Consider the following 21,911-nt stretch of genomic DNA (forward strand, 5'->3'; position numbering starts at 1 on the left):
TGTTGTGGTGCTCAAGTATTTTATAAATTCTAGATGTAAGTCTCTTATCTGACATGTCATTACCAAACGCTTTTCCCCAGTCTTTGGCTTCCCTTTGATTCTTAGAAGGTCCCATTCATCTATTTTCTCCTGGTTGTAAATTTTTCAGGAGACTTGGAAGACTCTTTATGTTGTGGATTAGGACTACTAAAGTTCTTCCAACCTTTTCTTGAATGAAGTTTATAGGCCTTGGCTCTAGTCCTAGGTCCATGATCCACCTTGAGTTGGTTTTTGTATTTGGAGTGAGGTATGGATCTTGTTTAATTTTTCTGCAGATAGTTTTCCAATTTTGCCAACACCATTTGTTAAAAAGGCTGTCATTTCCCCACCTAACTGATTTCATCTCCTTGTCAAAAATCAGTTGACCATAAATGGGCTGATTTCCAGGCTCTCAGTTTTAGAATTGCATATTTCTAAAGGAGCTTTTTTCTGTGCTACTTGGAAATTATTTACAATTTTGGAACTTTTACAAGGACTGTTTTTTCAATGCATACATCCAAGGGCATATTCCTATTAGCAGGTGATAGAACAATTGAGTTACAGTTATAAATATTCATATGCAGCCATATTGGTTTGGAAAAAGAGGTTTATGATGTAGAAAGAGCTTTAGAAGAAATAAGGACTTTAAAAAAAAACTCTTCCTGGGACTCTTTTTCTAAATTTTGAAGGTTATGTTCTAAAGTTTTAGTAAGTAGGTATTTAAACTTTAAAATAAGCCTGAATGAGATCCTTTTTCAGTTCAGAAGTGTGATGATTGGTTGTTCATGCTTTTGTATGACATGTGCCTCCTTTAAACCTTGTTAGGACCTCAGCATATTACCCATCTGATATAAAAAAAAAAAAGAAAAAGAAAAAAGAAAAGAAAAGAAAAGCCTGATGAACATGATTTAATGCAGAGGGGGGAAAAGATGGCTAAAATTCTATTTGATACCTCTACTCCTCACTTACCAGTTATCTCATTATTCAATATTTTGCATTTACAATAGTAGAAAAAATTCTACTCTTCAATTATTTTGTGCATTAACAATGTTTCTCTATCTAGCAATAATGAACCCCATGCATTAACAATGTTTATCTATCTAGCAATAATGAACCCTAATACCTGAGGCAAAAATATCTCAGGCTGTTTTGGTTAAAGTTATTTGTCAGTTTGTCTAGGCTATCATTTTAAGGCTTGGCACTTGCATGATGTAGCTATTTGGTGATGTTGTTATTCATTTTATGCTTGATATAATCATCCTCCATTTTTCTATAACATCAATTTTCACATAACGACTTGGTCTTTGGAACCTAACCATATTCATAAATGAAATGTGTTGCTGTTGTGTGCTGTAGAGTTAGAACCAAGCCATAGCTGACCCTTCAGTGTGTTTTCAGAGGCAGTTAACCACACAGGAGGAGATTGCCTATCCTTCTCCCATGGAGCATTGCAGCACAGGTCCTTGCCACTAGGTCATCAGAGAATGAATATAGGATGGCACTTTTACACAACACCACTTAACCAAATGACAATTTTTGCATTTAGGAATTCCAGAGTTCACTACTGTTGTTAGAATTATTGTAATGCTATTCAAATCACCATACTGCAAAATATACTGGTCTTCTTTGTTTTGCTAATGATGTTCCTTAAGTAAGCTTTGGTGGCCTAGAAGGTAAGGAGCTGTGTGGCCAATAAAAAAGGCAGGCATTTTTAACCTGCCAGCTGATCCATGGGAGAAAGATGAACATCTCCTCCTGGGAAATTTACAGCCTCTGAAAACCCAGTGGAGGGTCAGCTATGAGTCAGTTCTAACTTGACAGCAAGGAAGAGGAGGATGTTCTCTTATTATTTATCCTTCAAATTTCTTAGAATCCAGTGAAATAGTCATGCTTGCCAACAGCCATGCTTTATGTGTGAGGAATTTCTCTTTAAGTAAAATTACCAAATTGTTGATTAGTACTGAAAAGCTAACGTTGCTTTATTCCATCCATTGTTTGCTTTCTTGTAAACAGTGTAGTCTCTCATCAAAATAAATTAATGAGATGATTTTTCAGCCTGAGTTTTAATTGTCATCTTACTATTACTTTTCAATCACTTGAAACTTTCAATTGCAATGATACTCTAGTTTCAAAATAGCTTCTGATTAAATCAAACCAATTTTATTGAAAGAAAATTAATACCAAGAGAATAGTTGGAATACTGATAACTAATTTTAAAATTGCTGTATTATTGTAAAGTTAAACAGCTGAAGTAATATTCAAAGAGCAAGAAAAATTCTTCTAACATGTGATTCAGCTAAAAACCTCAATTTGACTTTTAAATGTGGATTCATATTTAACTTGAATGGATAGTCTTTCAATTAATAGAAGGATTACACATCAGTCCTATTTGTGGACCACTTTCTTGCTCACAAAAAATATTTAGATTAGAAAATAATTGGAAAATAAACATTTGAAGACCATACTTTTTGTCATATCAACTTTAGCCATTTTTCATGTTCATTTCTTCATCAACTTCAATTGTATCTTACTTCATCAAATATATTAGAGTGAACGAACATTCATAAAAATAACTGTTTAAGGATAATAAGTATTAATGTTCATAAAAAGAACTCTTTAAGGATGATAAACATTTTTTAATTGTTTACAAATTGCTCAGAAGGTATGCTGTTGATCGTCTACAGAAACTCTAATTTGAAAGTCATAATAAGGACAAACGTACAAGATTCAACCCTTTTACTTATTGGCTGGCAGCATAACCTGCAATGTACTGCTCTACCAGGGTTCTTTGAAATACAGACACAGAACAACATAATTCACAGAATAGTTGACTAAAACAAAATTAACTTGCATTGTTTTAGCCCAGGGTAATGGCTTGTTGCCAATACATCTGTCAAAAGTTATTTTCTAAATAACAGGTTAAGTTTATTAAAAGAATAAAAGTCCTTTTAGATTCTTGGGGAAGCTAGATTCCATAAAGTTACAAGATGCTGTTAGTTTTTGTCTATATACTTACAGAATTCCTTTTCATAAACTAAAATTTTATGTCAATGAATTATGATTAAAAATGATGAAAATGGTAAACCTTTCTTATATGCATTTGCCAGAAAAAGTTTCTGTATGTGTGTGTGTGTGTCTCCTAATGACATAGTGTATTTCACTACCATAGATTTAAACATACACACACTATATATATATATACACACCATGCATGCAGAGTACAACTACCCTCCATATGGCTTCCATGGCTAAGAACTTTTGAAAACAAATCACTGTACATGTCTTCTGATGCATCTCTGGGTAGTTTGTACCACCAGCCATTTTTTTTTTGTTAGTATGGGTGGGACACTTAAACATTTATGCCAACAGCCACACATAACATCTAGTAAATAAAAAAGCTCACTGTCATTGAAAAAACTCCAAGTCATAGTGACCCTATAGGACATAGTAGAACTGTTTCACAGGATTTCCACACCTTTAAAATGTAGTGTAATTCTTGGTTGCTGTGATGCTGGACACTGTTGTGTCAAATGTGATAATGGTTACCCAGGGTGGACAGTGTTTGGTGGAACTACTTGATTAAAACAAACTTGGAAGCAAGAATGGCATCCACTTCTGAAATAGCTTGCCTCCACAAACTCTATGAACTTGGAGAAATGACGAAAGTTATACAAGTGTTCAGGTCTTTCGTTCACAAGGTCACTATGAGTCGTCGACGACTCAGCAGCACGTAACAACAACAACAAAACATAGTTGGTAGAGAACTGACTATTGAGTGTGATGTGAGATAGTATTTATGTTCTTAAAAGCTCCTTCTGTCCAGTTATCTGACCTATGTAACTCTGAAATACATGGTGGATGTGATAGCAGAGACAAATGCATTTATTTTCTCATCATGCTTAAATTTTCAAGGTATAGAGTGTAAATGAGCATTATGTACCCAACAAAGGTTCCATTTCAGCATCATAGGTCTTTCAGTTTGTATATAATATCTCTAGCTACTCAATTTAGACTATCTGGGAATATTTAAAGCAATATTTAGTGCTTTATTGTCTGTTTGTGGTTTGTTGCTGTGATTTGATTTTCAAGTTTTAATTTTGGGGTTTTTTGTAAGTATTTAAATGGGAAATTGAATAAGGTCTAAATCATAGACAGATATAGTCTTGAACTTAAAGCCACAAAAGTGTTAGGAATAAAGCAGGGATTGTGGATGGAAGTGGGTTACTTGTTATTCTTGTTATTTTAACAAACATTTACTTTTTATATTTCTGTGTAATACATGAAGGTGAAAATTGGCATAATATTTTAGAGAACCAGGTTAGCAATATCTATCCAGAGGTAAATGAGTATATACTTTTTAACATGTAAGCCCAGTCTATGAAATTAGCATTAGGAAACAAAAGACTTGCAGAATTATAGGCCATCTTGTCAGTAGTTCACTGCCCAGTGGTTCAGGGAACAAAGAATTTTATTTGTTGTCATGTTATATAGGCATGTTACCTCATTTTGCTGCCTCCATGGACTAATCTATACAATAGCTATAACAATATGTCTCTTAGCATTGTGATGAAATTAAATGAGATAGTTAGACATAAAGTGATTGTTCAGAGTATAGCAGGCTTTTGGGGTTTTAGTGCCTTTGTGTCATCTAATACTCTGGAGTGAATATTAGCATTACCAATATTTGTTCTCCATTCTTTCTCACATTTTGGTCCTCTTAGTTGACCTTCCTTTCCTTTCTATTTTAAATCTTGTCTAACACAAAGCTTCATACTAAAAACACACGTAGCTTGAATTCAGATGCTGTGAGTTATTTCTCTGCATGATAATCATTTCTTACCCTAAAGAGAGACTTTTATGTGAAAGGTAAATACCCAAAAGTTACACAATAATCTCATTTTTTTTTCTTTTTTATTGAGATTTTACTGAAAGATTATAGAAGACTTGGATTTCCATTCATTCATTGTTGCACATTTTTCTCCCTGCACACCCCTACCCCCTAGTTCACTTTTCTCTTTGAAAAGAAAAAAAAATTCATTGTTATACAATAGTCCCACCCCACCCCTGTTCACTTTACTATGCAGCTCTTAGAATTCTGGATTCTTGTCATGCAAATAATACCTAACCATATATCCCTTTTAAACAGTTATCTTCGTCATCTGTTTCAATGCAGTGTACATTATTTATCCCCTTTTTTCTTAATTTTCACCCAAACCCGGAGTCAGTCCTATTTTATAACAGTGGCATTATGCAATAGTTGTCCTTTTATGACTGAGATATTTCACTCAGCATACTGTCCTCCAGGGTCACCCATTTTGTATACTGTCTCATTAGTTCCTTGTTTTTCAGTGCTGCATAGTATTCCATTGTGTGAGTATACCACAGCTTCTCTAGCTATTCTTTTGTTGATGAGCACTTGGGTTGTTTCTAACTTTTTGCTATTGTGAACAAAGCAGCAATAAACATGGGTGTGCATATATCTGTTTGTGTGGCAGTTCTGGTTTCTTTAGGGTATATTCCCAGTAATGGAATTGCTGGGGCAAATGATATTTCTATTTCCAACTTTTTGAGAAAGAATCATACTGCCTTCTATAATGATTGCACCATTTTACACTCCCACCAACCATGAATAAGGGTTCCAGTTTCTCTACAACCTCACCAACATTTGTTGTTTGCTGCTGTAGTGAATTTTGCTATTCTTACTGGGGTGAGATGATATTTCATAGGTTGTTTTTTTTTATTTGCATCTCTCTTAAAGCTAGGGATTTTGGACATTTTTTCATGTGTTTGTCCACCATCTGAATATCTTCTTTGGTGAAGTGTCTCTTCATATCCTGTGTCAATTTTGCAATTGGGCTGTTTATCTTGTTGTGGTGCTCGAGTATTCTATGAATTCTAAATATGTCTCTTATCATATATGTCATTGTTGTTATTGTTATGTGCCATCGAGCCACTTGCAATTCATAACAACCCTATGTACAAGAGCTCTAAATGCCGTTCTATCCAGTGCCAACCTAGCCATCTCAACTGCACTCATTCCCACCACTCCAGTTACAGAATCGATCCATCTCATTGACATGTCATTACCAAAATTTTTTCCCAGTCTGTGGCTTCCTTTTTTACCCTATTAGAGAAATTTTTGGATGTGCATAGGGATTTAATTCTTAGACGGTCCCATTCATCTATATTATCCTCTCCTGGTTGTAGGTAAGTATCTCATTTTTATATATTCCCTTAGGAAACATATTTTCTATTAAAAATAGACAATTTAGTACTTACCAGGCAGAGGAAATACCCTGACCATGAAGATGGTTTTCCCAGGGCTAGGTCCATGGATTGCACTGCTAATGTGCTGATCCCTGCAATTTCCTTAACTTTTGATTTGGGTAATGTGGGTATTGTGTGCATACTATCCCTGTAAAATAAAACGTAAATAAAACAGAAAATTCATCCTAGAATATTATTGAAACTGAATTATATTTCAAGTTAGCAAATATGGAAGTTCCTTGTTAACATCCATGAAATAAAATTTCCAAAACCTACATAAATAATTCATATGCATAATTCAAGTCATCTTTTACAAACATTTCTAAGTGTATGTCTGTTATGTATGAATGCTAAACAGGAATTTTAATACTGTTAATTATTAGAATACTCTTCTCTGTAAATTTTTTCATACATGTGACAACTTCACAAGTAGTAGACAGTGAGAAATGCTAAATTAAAAACTGACCCTTTTCTAGTTAGTTTTTTTCCTAAATATTAATCCTGATTCTGCTATTTTTAAATGTGAACTTTATCATCAGGAGTTTATGTGAGCACTCAAGCAAAAGTTGAAAAGCTCAATAAAACAGAAAATAATAAATGCTGGTACAAGTACAAAGAGTTTGGAACTCTTGTGCATTGGTATTGGGACTGTAAAATGGTGCAATAACTGTGGAAAACAGTATGGCATTAATAGTTGAAAATAGAAATGCCACTTGGTATACCAATCTTACTATAAGGTATATATCCTAAAGAAGTAAAAACTGGAAACCAAACAAATAGGTACACGATCATCTTGACTATAGCACTCTCTAGAATAGTAAAAAGAAGGAAATAACCTAAGTTCCCATCTCATAAGATAAATGGCTAAACTATTGTTGTTGTTGTTATGTTCCATCAAAGTCACTTGCAACTCAAAGAGATCCTATGTACAACAGTTCTGAACTCCGCTCTATCTTGAGCCAACCTCGTTGTCTCTGACACACCTACCCCCATTTCCCCAGTCACGGAGTCAATCCATCTCATCAGCAGTCTTCCTCTCTTGTGCTGTCCCTCCACCTTTCCAAACATGATATCCCTCTCCAACAACTGGTCCCACCTAACAACATGTCCAAAGTATGTCAAACGAAGCTTCAAAATCCTTGCCTCCAAGGAGCAGCCTTGTTTACCCTCTCCATGAAATTGTTTGTTCTCCCAGCAGCCCTTGTCATATTCAATACTCTTCTCCACCACCACAGCTCCTTCTAGCATCCCTAGTCATTTTCCAGCTTTCTGATGCATAGCAACTAATATGCAAGTTTATGACTAAACTACAGTGTACACTAATTAGAATACCACAAAACACTGAAACTACTGCACCATCTAGCAGAGATTAATGTAGAATACATTATGCTAGATGAAATAAGTCAGTTACAAAAGAGGAAATATTATATGGACACAAAATTATAAAAATCTAAGGGAAGATTTGGAATTTGGAGGTCCTTGGGTGGAGCAGTTGGATTCTGGAAGATGATTTCTCTGGAAGAGTTTTGGTGAGGGTCAGGTGGGGGCTGTTTGGTTGGGGTTTTGTTACCCATTCACAATTAGGTGTGATCTGATTTGTCAAATTTAGCCAACAATGAGTTGTGGCCTGGAAGCCTCTTAGTTTAGAGTCAACCAGGCTTGTGGCCCTTGGGCCTGGTGTTAATTGTGGTTGGGATGAACATTGTTCTACATGGTTCAGCACTGGTCTGTCAATTTACTGTACTTAGGGTTGATGTGATGCTGAACACTGTGTCACTGGTGTTAAATACCATAATGGTTATCCATCATGGACAGTGTTTGGTGGAGCTCCCGGATTGATTCAGGTTTGGAAACAAAAGTGGCATCCACTTCTGAACCCATATGCCTCTGGAAACTCCATGAACATAGAGAAACAACCACAGGTATAGAACAGGGTTCTATAAATGCTGTTGACTTGAATACGATTCATTGCAACCCTATGAACAAAATATCTGAACTCTGTTCTATCTTGCACCATCCTCACACTTCCTGACATACAAGAGCCCTTTGCAGCAGTCATTGTGTCAATCCACCAAGTTAAGAGTCTTCCTCTCCTTCACCAACCCTCCACTCTTCCCAGCATCAAGTCCTTAATTTGGGTTGAAGTATAAAATCCTATAAAACTACTTAAAGGGAGCTTTTGTATGGTGTATAGAGCACCATAAATCTTTTCCTTAAAACAAGTAGCACATAATTTCAGACAGTTCTTTGATTTATTTTTGCTTCTCTAAATAAGATGGATTTATGAAAATAATTGTGATAATGGAGATTTAGGGAAACATTTGTCTGGTGGGGATCATAAGATTCAAAAACTGAAAGTCTAACATCTCACTTAAAGTAGAAATCCCTAGTACATCTTCAGTCTTCTAAATGAAAAACCAATTCATTTGGACTTTTAAGATCTAATCATTCCTTAGTTGAGAACATTTTAAAAGTATGTGCATAATTTAATTTCTAAATATAAATCAAAGTGTACAAGTTTAAATTTATCTAAGCATAGATCCCAAAATAAAAGAAAACCTGTTTAGTTTTGCAAAGAACTAAAATAGGAGTTTTTATAAAAGTTAAACTAGCTGATTTTTTTTCCTAAAATTTCTGATTTTAGGCAACAGGTTCAAGACTTGGTGCCATAACACAAAATGCAACCTGCATGGGACTCTCAATTCTCATTTCCTTCTTGCATGGGTGGGAGATGACACTCCTGATTCTGGTTATTGCTCCAGTACTTGCTCTAACGGGAATAATAGAGACTTCAGCAATGACTGGATTTGCCAACAAGGATAAGCAAGAATTTAAGCGTGCTGGGCAGGTAAGATGAAGCTGGCTGTTGCCATGATGCCTACTTTAAAAGAAAAAAAAATAAGAGCTAACATATTTACAATATATTAGCGTCACTCCTTAGGAATCTATAAAGTAGTATGTTGTTGTTGTTGTTGTTGTTGTTGTTATGTGCTGTCGAGTCTTTTGCGACTCATAGCGACCCTATGTACAACAGCCCTAAACCCTGCTCTATCCTGTGCCAATCGCATTGCCTCTGACACACCCATCCCGATTACCCCAGTCACTGAAACAATCCATCTCATAGAGGGTCTTCCCCTCCTACACTGTCCCTCCACCCTACCAAGCATGATGTCCCTCTCCAAGGACCCGTCCCTCCTCGTAACATGCCGAAAGTATGTCAGACGAAGCCCCAGAATCCTTGCCTCCAAGGAGCTGCTTGCTTTAACCCTCTCCAGGATGAATCTGTTTGTTTTCTTGGCAGTCCATGGTAAATTCAATACTCCAGCACCACAGCTCAAAGGCACCAATTCTCCTTCTGTCCTCCCTAGTCATTGTCCAACTCTCTGATGCATAACAAGTGATTGCAAAAACCATGGCCTGTCTCAGGCGCACCGTTGCTCTTGAGTACTTTAGATAGAGATATTTAAAAACATACAGGCCAGGTTTGGGTAGTATGTCGATATGGTGTAACAATATGGCATGGCACTTTAGAGACAGTCTCTGAAGTAAGATCGATTGCATTTGAATACGGATTGTATCACTAGCATATATGTGATATGGCAATATATTCAATTCAAATAGATGACAATATATTTCCAGACTTCCATTTTCTACATCTGTAAAGTAAAATAGTAATAGTAGTATTCCCTTAACAGGGAGCTCTGATGGTCCAGTCTGTAAGGAATTGTACAGCCAACACTAAAGTTGCTTCTCTCTGATGGTTCCAATCCACCATCATCTCTCAGACAGAAGGATGGATAATCTCTTCATGTGTGATTTACAGCCTCAGACACCTTTTGGAGGGTCAGCTACAAGTGGGTTCCAACTGCACAACAATGAGTTGACTTGCAATTCACTTAATGGATTTTTGTGAGGAGTAAGAAAATCATTTAGAATTGTTATATCTAAAACAGTTAAGTTAGTGTCTGGAAGACAGTTAACACAACACAAACCATCAGTCCAACTCCTAAGGACCCCACATGTACTACTCGACAAAGTTTTCTGAGCTGTCAATTTTAGGGAAGTAAATCTCAAAGCCTTTCTTCAATGGCGCTGTTTTGTGGGTTTAAACTGCTACTCTAGATGAGTGTTGTTGTTGTTATGTCTCATCAAATCAGAGCTGATGCATAGCTGACCCTCCAGCAGATTTTCAGAAGCAGGAAAGCACACAGGAGGAGATTACCCACCTTTCTACCACAGAGCAACTAGTGGATTTGAGCCACGTGCCTTTGGGTTGGCATTACAACTCTTTACCACTAGTCTAATAATCAAGAATAATCCATTATACCATCCAAACATATTTGGAAAATAGCAAACATCAATAAAATCAGTCAATATTACTCCCGTGTCAGGGAAGATTTTGCTAACCTCATGACCTTTAAGCCTCTAATTGTTAGATAATTAAATGTACCTGAACAATTTATTCTGCTTACTATTTTATTTTTCAAAATAAATAAGAAATATAGTTACATTAATGGGTAGAAGGCAATGCACCAATATAGAAAGTTTCTGTAAGAAGACTTCAGAGACAAGAATCATTTTGTACTGACCAAAATGACCATTTCATTATTTTAAAGTCTTTTGATATATTTAAATTTGTCTGGCTAAAACATTGGTGGATAGTTCAGTGACTAGGGTAATCAGGATGGGTGTGTCAGAGGCAATGCGATTGGCACAGGATAGAGCAGGGTTTAGGGCTGTTGTACATAGGGTCGCTATGAGTCGCAAGTGACTCAACGGCACATAACAACAAAAACATATTCATGAAAATCATTCTTGAATTGGATATTTAGGTGAACATTTGTCTTGTGAGATCAGTGATATAAGAATTGAAGATGAAATTTTTCACCCAAAATAAAAAACCCTTGCGTAACGTCCAAGTGGCTACCCATTCATCCAGCTTCTGCTCAGCTTCTCACTTGTTAACATTGGATAGCTTTAGATGATAGGCATTCCTTTTCATCTTTTCTTACCTTTCTTTGTTTGTTTTTTGGTGGTGTTTGTTTTATTTTGTGTTTTGTTTGTTGTTTTGTGGGGTGTTTTCTTTTTTGGTAGTGCCCATCTATCCAAATCTTGTCTTTAATCTTGGTAGAAATCCAAAACACTTTCTCAAGATTGCCCATTAAGAACAGCTGCAAAACATAAGCCTAGAGTCTTAACTATATGTCCCCAGACTTTCAACCAGTCCTTTTCATGGTAGAGTTTCAAGGATTTTTTTTCAATATTGATGAACAAGTTCTAGAAAGGATAATTATCTTCGTGTAATTTATATTCTATACCATTGGTGACACATTATGTTTACTATGAATAATTGCCAGAAGAGATTCCAAGTACATAACTAACCTGTGGTCCTTTCTCCATTTCCAGCACCAGAGGAGGACCTACTGAATGCCTACTTCTGCTGTGCACACTGAGCTGCTCAGCAAACACTTGCCTCAGAGACAGTAAAAATAGTTTAGCCCTCTCCCTGTGCTGTTGTTGTTGTTTAATGCCGTCGAGTCGTAGACAACTCATAGCGACCCTATGAACGAACAGCCTGAGCACTGTTTGTACACAGAGTTTCCAGAGGCAAGCCATTTTGGAAGTGGATGCCGCTCCTGCTTCCAGTGTACAAATAGCAAAATTTCTGTACTACTGGAACTCCAAAGAATGATATTGACTCATTTCACTTTTTTATCATGAACAGTAGTAGTGTATGTGCCTTTGACATAAGGAATACAAAGTTTGGAGGACTGTTTTGTTTTTAATCAACATAGTAAGCCCACCCTATCCAAACAGTTGTTGCTGCTATGTACAATTTGTACAATCTCTCACAGCTGACCCTCCATCTGGTTTTTAGGGGCTACAAATAACACAGAAAGTGATCACACATCTTTCTCCCATGGAGCCGCTGGAGGATTCAAATCATGTGCCTTGAGGATGGTAGCACCACTCCTTACCACTAAACCACCAGAACTCCCTTCCAAACAGTAACTCAAATCAAATAGGCTGAGTCATTTTGCTATAGTGTTAACCAAATCTAAATTGACCAAAACAAATTTATTCTGTAAACTGATAGACGAATAGACTGCCCCTTCTCTAGTTGCATGTGTATCTTCGAAAAAAAAAATCAGCAAATATTTTCAGACTTAACATGCTCATATTAGTTTTTAAAATACTATTTTCTGAAGCTGTAGGATGATATTGGTCATTTTTCTATCTGAAACAATAATTTCAAAACCTTTTCTGGTTTTTGTTCTCAAATATATTTTGAGTGTGTTTGACCATTTTCCTTGTAAAATACAGAATACATGACAAATGAAAATATATTTGAGTTCATTTTGAAGTTGATGAAAACTAAGACAAACTCAGTGTCAAAACTGAGACTGGAACACTGGTGTAATCAATTCATTTCAGGAAACTAGTTTCCCTTCAAATAATGGTGGTCATCCAGACTTGCCCCCCTCTGCCCCACAATGAGCTCCGCAAGGGCAGAAACCAATGTAAAAGGAAGTTACTCTTTCCAGAGAAAAAGCCCCTGTTTCAGCAAGTGTTGTCATGTCCAAATTAACTTGAAGCCTAAAGTTTTTCCTATTTTTAGTCCTATGTGATTACCCAATCTTTTTTCTGAAGCTATATGAATATGGAGAAGTTTTAAACATATGTGAATGAAACATCCTTTTACATTTATAGATACTAAATTGAGAAAGGTCTCTATCTTTTAAAGAAACTTATCAATTCATCCCATTCTACTTGGCTGGACTGCCCTGAGTTCTTGGTTGCTATCTGCATATTTGTGCTGGAATAAAAGAATTCTTCAGTTGATTCGCTCTGCTATCTTCTTTTTGGCTTGCCTTGCAATTTATAAGAAAACTTTTTTGCATGATTGCATGTGAACATAATGTTTACTAGTGTTTGATTCCCAGCCTGCAGAGCAATTTAAATTGAAAGTATTTGAAAGAGATGAAATTTAGATAAGTGAACTTAAATATTTTCAAAAGAAACAGTCCTTATATCTATTATCTTGAAGTTCTCTGGGTGGTGCAAATGATTTATACTTGTCTACTGACAAGCTACGAGTCAGCTGAGTCAGTTCTGACTCCAAGGCATAAAACTGGCTTGAAAGTTTGTGTTTAAGTCTCCCCAGTAGCACTACAGAAGAAAGGCCTGCCAATCCGCTTCCATGAAAATTGTTATTGGAGGCCATTGAGTTAGATTGCAACTCATAGTGACCCCATGCACAAAGAGTAGGTTGTCCTCATAAGATTTTGGACAATCTCCTCTCATGTGATTTACTGCCCTTGAAAACCCACTGAATGAATGGTCAGCTATGGGTCAGCACTAACTCAATGACACATAATAACATCAGCAATCTGAATAGGAGCAGCATATCTGGGCTTTCTTCCTGAAAGCCTTTCAAACTCATTTTCATTAGTTGTGGGCAAAAAATGGGCCATCTCCTCCTTTGAGACTTGCAGCCTTAAAAAACCCACTGAAGGGTCAGCTCTGACTCAGCATGTAAGAACAAGAAAAACATCTTGAGTTTGTACCAGGGCACTTTATTTTTGCACCATCCAGACTCCTATAAAAGTTGCAGGGAGAGAACTGTTTACAAGGGATTTATGATTGGGTATTCTTGTCATGGCAGGAGTCCAGAATGAAGGCTGCACAGTGGAGTGGACTTGGGAGTGGGGGATTGCATAACAATGAAAGAGTTTTTCTTTTACTTTTCAAGGATAAGAGTGAATGGGGAGGCACGGAGGGAAATGCAACACGAATGACTAGAAATCCTAAGTCTCTGTAAACTTTCATTAAAATTAATTAAATTTAAAAAAGTTGCAGGCAAGAAAACTTTATGGAGAGGTTTTCAGTGTGTCAATCAGATCACCATGTGCTGGAATCAACAACTTTGATTTTTGTTTGTTGGTTTGTTCTTTTTTAAACTATGCTCTTCCTATTTGGGGGAGACTATAAGGGAAGCTAAGAGTACTCATCAGGAAATTGTATTGACTTGATATGTTTAACATGTCCCCAGTGTAATTGACTAGAATTTCAGGTAGGAGAAAGTTTCACCCTTACCAATTTTATTGTCTTCTTTTATAAGATAGCAACTGAAGCTGTGGAGAATATACGTACTGTAGTGTCATTAACAAGAGAAAAAGCCTTTGAGCAAATGCATGATGAGACGCTTCAGACTCAACACAGGTGACAGCAGTTTCCTTCTAATTCTATTTACTGTATCCAGCAAAGCTCTTTGCTCTGGAATGTTCCTTCATTATGGCATAACATAATTTCTCATATAACTTTACCAAGAAGCACTCTAAAGAGAAATCAAGAGTTGGCACAGTTAAAATAAGTGCTTTGGATCCTCCCACACTAGCTGTCTCTTACTACCTTTCACACTTTTCTATTTTCTTGAATTAAGACAATAAATGCCATATTCAAGAGAGAAAATACGATCATAGCATGAGTGGCATCCACTTCATAAATAACATGCCTCTGGAAACTATTAACCTTGAGAAGCAACGATAGTTATAGAAAGGCTTCAGGCCTTTTGTTTACAGGGTCGCTATGAGTCGTGCTCGACTCAATGGCAGTAGACAACAACAACACCCTTTACATTGTTGTTGTTGTTGTTGTTGTTGTTGTTGTTATGTGCCGTTGAGTCACTTGCGACTCATAGCAACCCTATGTACAATAGCCCTAAACACTGCTCTATCCTGTGCCAATCACACTGCCTCTGACACACCCATCCCAATTACCGCAGTCACTGAATCAATCCACCTCATAGAGGGTCTTCCCCTCCTGCGCCGTCCCTCCACCCTCCCAAACATGATGTCCCTCTTCAAGGACCTTTCCCTCCTTACAATATGTCCAAAGCATGTCAGACAAAGCCTCAGAATCCTTGCCTCCAAGGAGTAGCCGGTTTAACCCTCTCCAGGATGAATCTGTGTGTTTTCTTGGCAGCCCATGGTACATTCAATACTCTTCTCCAGCACCACAGCTCAAAGACATCAATTCTCAATTCTCCTTCTATCCTCCCTAGTCATTGTCCAACACTCTGATGCATAACAAGTAATTGCAAAGACCATGGCCTGTATCAGACACACCTTAGTCTCCAGAGAGACACCGTTGCTCTTGAGTACTTTAGAGAGGTCCCTAACAGCAGACTTCCCCATCGCAATACGTTTTTTGATTTCCTGACTGCTGGTGCCAAGAGTGTTGACCATGGAGCCAAGCAAACTGAAGCTCTGAACAATCTCAATCTCTTCACCATCCATCCTGATGCTACCAATTGGCCCAGTGGTGAGAATCTTTGTCTTCTTGACATTGAGTCTCAGTCCATACTGAAGGCTGCGGTCCTTGGCCATCTGCAGCAAGTACATGAGGTCCTCCTCAGTTTCAGCAAGCAAGGTTGTGTCATCTGCATAACGCAGATTGTTAATAGATCTTCCACCAATCCTGACGCCACACTTCTCCTCATAGAGCCCAGCCTCTCAGATAATCTGTTCTGCATACAGGTTGAAAAGGTATGGGGGACACATCCCTGGCGTACACCCTTCCCAATTTTGAACCAGGCAGTGTTACCCTGCTCTGTTCTGATGACTGCTTCTTGTTCCAAGTATAGGTTTCTCATTAGCACGGTTAAATGTTCTGGGATTCCCATTCTTCTCAGAGTCAGCCACAGTTTGTTATGATCCACACAGTCAAATGCCTTTGCAAAAATCAATGAAACACAGATGTACATTCTTCTGGTATTTCCTGCTTTCAGCTAAAATCCATCTAACATCAGCTACAATATCCCTAGTCCCACGACCCCTTCTAAACCCAGACTGGGCTTCTGTCAGTTCTCTGCTGATGTGCTCTTCCAGTCACTTTTTGGATAATCTTCAGTAGAATCTTGCTTGCATGTGAAATCAATGATATTGTTCTATAGTTTCCACACTGTTGGGTCACCCTTCTTTGAAATGGGAACAAATATAGATCTCTTCCAGTCAGTTGGCCAAGTGGTCGTTCTCCAGATTTCTTGGCACAACTTGGTGAGCACATCCAGGGCAGCATCTGTTAGCTGAAATACGTCAATTGGTATACCATCTATTCCAGGGGCCTTATTTTTTGCTATTTCCTTCAAAGCAACTTGAACTTCTTCCATCATCACCGTAGGCTCTTGCTCAAATGTTATTTCATTAAATTCTTCTGTATCTGCCAATTCCTTTCTATACAATGACTCAGTATATTCCTTCCATCTTCTTTTAATACTTCCTGGATCATTTAATATTCTGCCTAAAGCATCCTTGTTTATAGCAACTCGAGGTTTGAATTTGTTCTTCAGTTCCTTGAACTTAAGACATGCTGAACGAGTTCAGCCCTTTTGATTTTCCGACTCTAGCTCCTTGCACATTTCATTGTAATATTTTGCTCTGTCATCTCATGCTGCCTTTTGGAATCTTCTGTTCAGCTCTTTAGTATCTTGAATTCTTCCTTGTGCTTTGGCTTCTCTGCACTCCAGTGCAATCTTCAGAGTTTCTTCTGACATCCATTTTGGTCTTTTCTTCCTCTTCTGTCTTTGTAATGACCATTTGCACTCTTCCTGGATGATACATTTGACATCCTCCCACAACTCATCTGGTCTTTGCTCATTAGTGTTCAAGGCCTCAAATCTGTTCCTGAGATGATTCTGAAATTCAGGTGGGAAGAAATCAAAGTCATATTTTGGCTCCTGTGAATTTGGTTCAATTTTCCTCAGCTTCAGCTTGAACTTGCATATGAGTAGTTGATGGTCTGTTCCACAATCAGCTCCTGGCCTAGTTTTCACAGCTGATATTGAGCTTCTCCAGCGGATTTTTTCCACAGATGTAATCTATCTGATTCTTATGCATACCATCAGGTGAAATCCATGTGTATAACCTACGTTTATGTTTCTTATAAAACGTATTTGCAATGAATAAGTCATTGATTTTACAAAATTCAATCATTCTATCTCCAGCTTCATTTCTGTCACCAAGTTCATGTTTTCCAACTACTAATTCTTCTTCTCTGTTCCCTACTTGTATGCACAGTAAATGTGCTGTATCTTTTCATTATAAACAGGTATATCTTACACATTTGCAGGATATTGCTCTGTCATAGGTACCTGGGTATTCTTTTATGTTCATTCTTATGGTTAATTGTTACCAAGCTTCACTGAGTCAAAGCCAACTCATAGTTGACCCTCCAGTGGGTTTGCAGAGGTTGTAAATTTCTCCCAATTCTCCCACTGAGCAACTCCATAGATTCAAACCCTGCGTCTTTGTGTTGACAGTGCAACTCCTTACCACCAAGCCACCACAGCTTCCTGGTCAGTACTACCTATTTAATAGGAGGCCTCGTGAGTAAATAGTTGTGCTAACAATCCAGAGGCAAGTGGTTCAAATCCATCAGATACTCCAAGGGAGAAAATAAGCACTTTCCTCCCATGAAATTGAAGTGATTTCAACTCAGCAACAATGAACAACTTATTCTCTGAGTGCAATATCATAATAGAGAATATTTCAAAATCTGTTTAAACCAAATCTCTCCAGCTCTTTTATTAAAGTGGCCTTTCACTGACTTTGTTCATTCTCTGTCTTTTTTTTTTATTTCCATTCATTCAATGATGCACTTTTCTCCTCACCCACCCCTCCCCACAGCACACTCCCCTCTTTGAAAAGTAAAAGAAAAATTCTTTCATTGTTTTACAATCCTTCCTCCCAGGTCCACTACACTATGCAGCCTTCGTTCTGGACTCCTGTCATGACAAAAATACCTAATCACATATCCCTTTTAAACAGTTTTCTCCCTCATCTGTTTCAATGCAGTATGCATTATTTATCCCATCTTTCTCAGTCTTTCCCCAACCCTGATGTCAGTCCTGTTTTACAAAAGTGGCACCATGTGGTATTTATCCTTTCATGACTGAGATACTTCACTCAGCATAATGTTCTCCAGGGTCACCCATTTTCAATAATATTGTCCGAGTTCCTTGTTTTTCAATGCAGTGTAGTATTCCATTCTGTGAATATACCACAGCTTCTCTTTCCATTCGTTTGTTGATGGGCACTTAGGTTATTTCCAACTCCTTGCTGACACTTCACCAAAGAAGACTTTCAGATGGCCAACAAGCACATGAAGAAATGTTCAAAATTCATAGCTCTAAGAGGGATGCAAAACAAAACAACTATGAGATATCATCTCTCACCAGTAAGAATAGCAAAATTTAACAGAACAGCTAGCAACAAATGCTGGAGAGGTTGTGGAGAAACTGGAACCCTTATTCACTGTTGGTGGAAGTGCAAAATGGTGCAACCATTGTGGAAGGTGGTGTGAAGCTTTCTCAAAAAGTTGCAAATAGAGAAACCATTTGATCCAGCAATTCTAATACTGGGAATATAATCGAAAGAGACCATAACTGCCACCCAAGCAGATATATGCACACCCATGTTATTGTGGCTTTGTTCATTCTTTTTTTAAAAAAAAAAATATTTTATTAATTTTAATGAACATTTACAGAGATTTTGGATTTCCATTCATTCATTGTTGCATTTTTCTCCCTGCCCACCCCTCCATCCCCCCAGTTCACTCTTCTCTTTGAAAAGAAAAAGAAAAATTCCTTCATTGGTTTACCATCCTCCTCTCCCCATTCCTTGAGTATACTTCACTGTGCAACCTTCATTCTGGACTCTTGTCATAACCATAATACCCAATCACGTATCGCTTTTAAACTGTTTTCTCTCTCCTCTGTTTCAATACATTATACACAATAGTTACACTTAATTATAGAGTAAATGGGTGGGGGTAGGGAGGATCATTTTCTCTTTTTCTTTAAAAATTATTGTAAAGAGTCATTTCTCTTTAATCCCTACAACCATGAATAAATTTTAGCATTTCTAAATCTTCTGTACTCACAGCTCTAAATGTTTATTACCTGGACCTTGCTATCTATTTCGTGTTCGTTATTTGGTAATTTTGTGTTTCAGAAATGCCTTGAAGAAAGCACAGATCTTTGGGAGCTGTTATGCTTTCAGCCACGCCTTTGTGTACTTTAGCTATGCTGCTGGATTCAGATTTGGTGCCTACTTAATGCAAACTGGAAGAATGACCCCTGAAGGCATGTTCACGTAAGTCATGTAAACATCTAAACACTCAAAGGGAACCTTGCATTTCAATTAACCTGAACAATTTCCAGTTTCTCATAGATGCTTGCTTAGAAAGGTGTATGCTTGGAAAATGAAAATATATTTCTTGTCTTTTAAAAGCTAGCCTGACTGGTGAAACAATGACATAATATTTTAAAGATGATCTGAATTAAACTTCCAGATTAATTGGTCTTGAGTTCAGTTTTCTAGAAATTGAAAATGGAGGGTTGAATTATGCCTCTCTGTCATCCAGTCCTTGGGGAAATTCCTAGAGTGAAGACCTCTTCATTCAATACAACAGTAAACTGGTGCAGCTGAGTTCTTTCCTAAGCAAATATTGCAGAGCAAACACATGTAAATGCAGTTCCCTTCAATTAGTCAATTAGTCACATTTGAAACTCATGATAGAATTCTAAGGAACTTGTCTTTTTCCAAAACATTTGTGGAGCATTATGGGATCAGAATTTTTAGAATTCTGATCTCATAATTAGGATTGATTTTTTTTTTCAAATAGCTCAATTCTGTCCTTAAATATGAATTAATCCTCCATCGATTAGCACTCTTTGAAACGTCAGGGAGGAGATTACCACTCTTTCTTTCTAGGAGCAAACAGCTTGTGGATTCGAACTGCCTGTCATTGGGTTGGCAGCAAAAGTGTTTATCCACTAAGCTCTTACTTTTTTAAATGTTGTTAGGTGCCATCAAGTCAACTTGACTCTCAGTGGCCCTCTGAACAGATCTGAACCTGGCCTTCTTCACCTGTGCCATCCTCATGTTTTATATCATACTCAAGCTCATTGGTGCAGTCACGGTGACAGTCCATCTCATTGAGAGTCTTCCTCTCTTACACTGACCTTCTACCTTTCTAAGCATCTTTCCCTAGGGACTACTTTCTCCTGAAAATATGCCCCAAATAAGTAAGATGAAGTTTCATCATCCTTGCCTCTAAGGAGCACTCTGGTTGCACTTTCTTTGAGAAATATTTGTTTGCCCTTTTGACAATTCATAGTATATTCAATACTCTTCTCCAACACCACAAACCAAAGGCATCAATTATTCATTGTCTGACTTTCATCAATTATTCAGTCATCCTTATTCATAAGGTAGCCAAGGAAGGACAGAACCAGTTCAGGCTAACAAAGACAGTTCATTGAGGAGAAACTGCTGGACTAACTCTAAAGGAAAAACCAGCCCCCATTTAAAGTTAGAGAGAGGTTTTAGATTGTCTCACAAGGAAATTGGGGAAGAGGATGTTCACAGTTGTTTTTTACAAAGTAGGGAAGTAGACTGGGGGTTGCAGATAGCTAGCTATCCCTGGGAAATGAAGGTAGAAGAGCTTTGCATCCTTAACAGAGATAAACAGAACCACAACTGATACTTCCTGTAGTTCATTTTGGTGGCTTTTCTGGGAAAGGAAGGGAGAGCAGCATCGTGGCCCTAACAATTGTTCAACTTTCAGAATCAAAGGAAGCAATTGCACAGAGCCTGGCTTAAATTAAGCGCACCTTAGCCTTTAAACTGACAGCAGATTTCCCCAATGTAAGAGGTCTTTTGATTTCTTGACTGTCTCTATGATGGATATGGATCCAAATAAAACAAAATAGCTGATAGCTTCAATCTTTTCTCCATCTATCCTGATGTTGTCTATTGGCCTTGTAGAGAGACATTTTTTTTTCTTGCTGTTGAGATATAACCTATCTAGAAAGATGTAGTCTTTGATTTTCTGAAGCAAATGCATTAAGTCTTCTTCATTTTCTGCAGGCAAAATTGCACCATCTGCATAATACAGGCTATTGATGAGTCTTCCTCCAATCCTGATGCCACATTCTTTTTTATAGTATTTCTCAAATTATTTGTTAGCATACAGATTGAATAGGTATAGAGAAATGATACAATGCAGATGTACACATTTGTCTGATTTTAAATTATGCAATGTTTCCTTGTTCTGTTCAGACAACTGCTTCTTGGTCTAGGTATGTTGTTGTGTGTTGTTAAGTGCCATTGAGTCGCAGGTGACTCATAGTGACCCTGCTCCAGGCCCTAGCTTAAAATCCTTCACGAGGCTGGGGGACTGGAGTCTCTCTACACTCTGGAAGTCATCTGACTAAGCAGGTGGGATGGCTGGCGTCTCCATGGTGGCTCCTCTTGGTGGCAGTCAGGCAAGGGAAGTTTCTGGGGTCTTTCATGTTGTGTGTTACTGTCCTTTTTGGCCATCAAAGATGGATGGGTGGCCCTGACCCTTAGAGTAAAGGTAAGTAAGGATGGGGTCAAGTCTGTGGAGCCTGCTCCAGGCATTAGTCTAAAATCCTTCACGAGGGTTGGGGACTGGAGTCTCTACACTCTGGAAGTTAGCTGGTCTAGGTATGTTTTTGTTGTTGTTGTTGTTGTTGTGTGCCGTCGAGTCGCTTACTACTCATAGCGACCCTATGTACAACAGCCCTAAACTCTGCTCTG

General features: G+C 37.7%; 1 protein-coding gene across 1 annotated transcript in view; it reads left to right on the forward strand.

Moving 5' to 3' along the window:
- LOC102861656 (multidrug resistance protein 1-like) overlaps window positions 1-21,911 on the forward strand; it is a 152,996-nt gene that overhangs the window by 83,713 nt on the left and 47,372 nt on the right. Inside the window, exons 20-22 of the mRNA XM_006880286.1 lie at window positions 8,930-9,133; window positions 14,408-14,508; window positions 19,299-19,439. Coding sequence (XP_006880348.1) covers window positions 8,930-9,133; window positions 14,408-14,508; window positions 19,299-19,439 — 446 coding nt within the window. The remainder of the gene's footprint in view (window positions 1-8,929; window positions 9,134-14,407; window positions 14,509-19,298; window positions 19,440-21,911) is intronic.

Source organism: Elephantulus edwardii, unplaced genomic scaffold (assembly GCF_000299155.1).
Source record: "Elephantulus edwardii isolate Elephantulus edwardi_28Jun2011 unplaced genomic scaffold, EleEdw1.0 scaffold00007, whole genome shotgun sequence".
NCBI classification, from domain to species: Eukaryota; Metazoa; Chordata; class Mammalia; order Macroscelidea; family Macroscelididae; genus Elephantulus; species Elephantulus edwardii.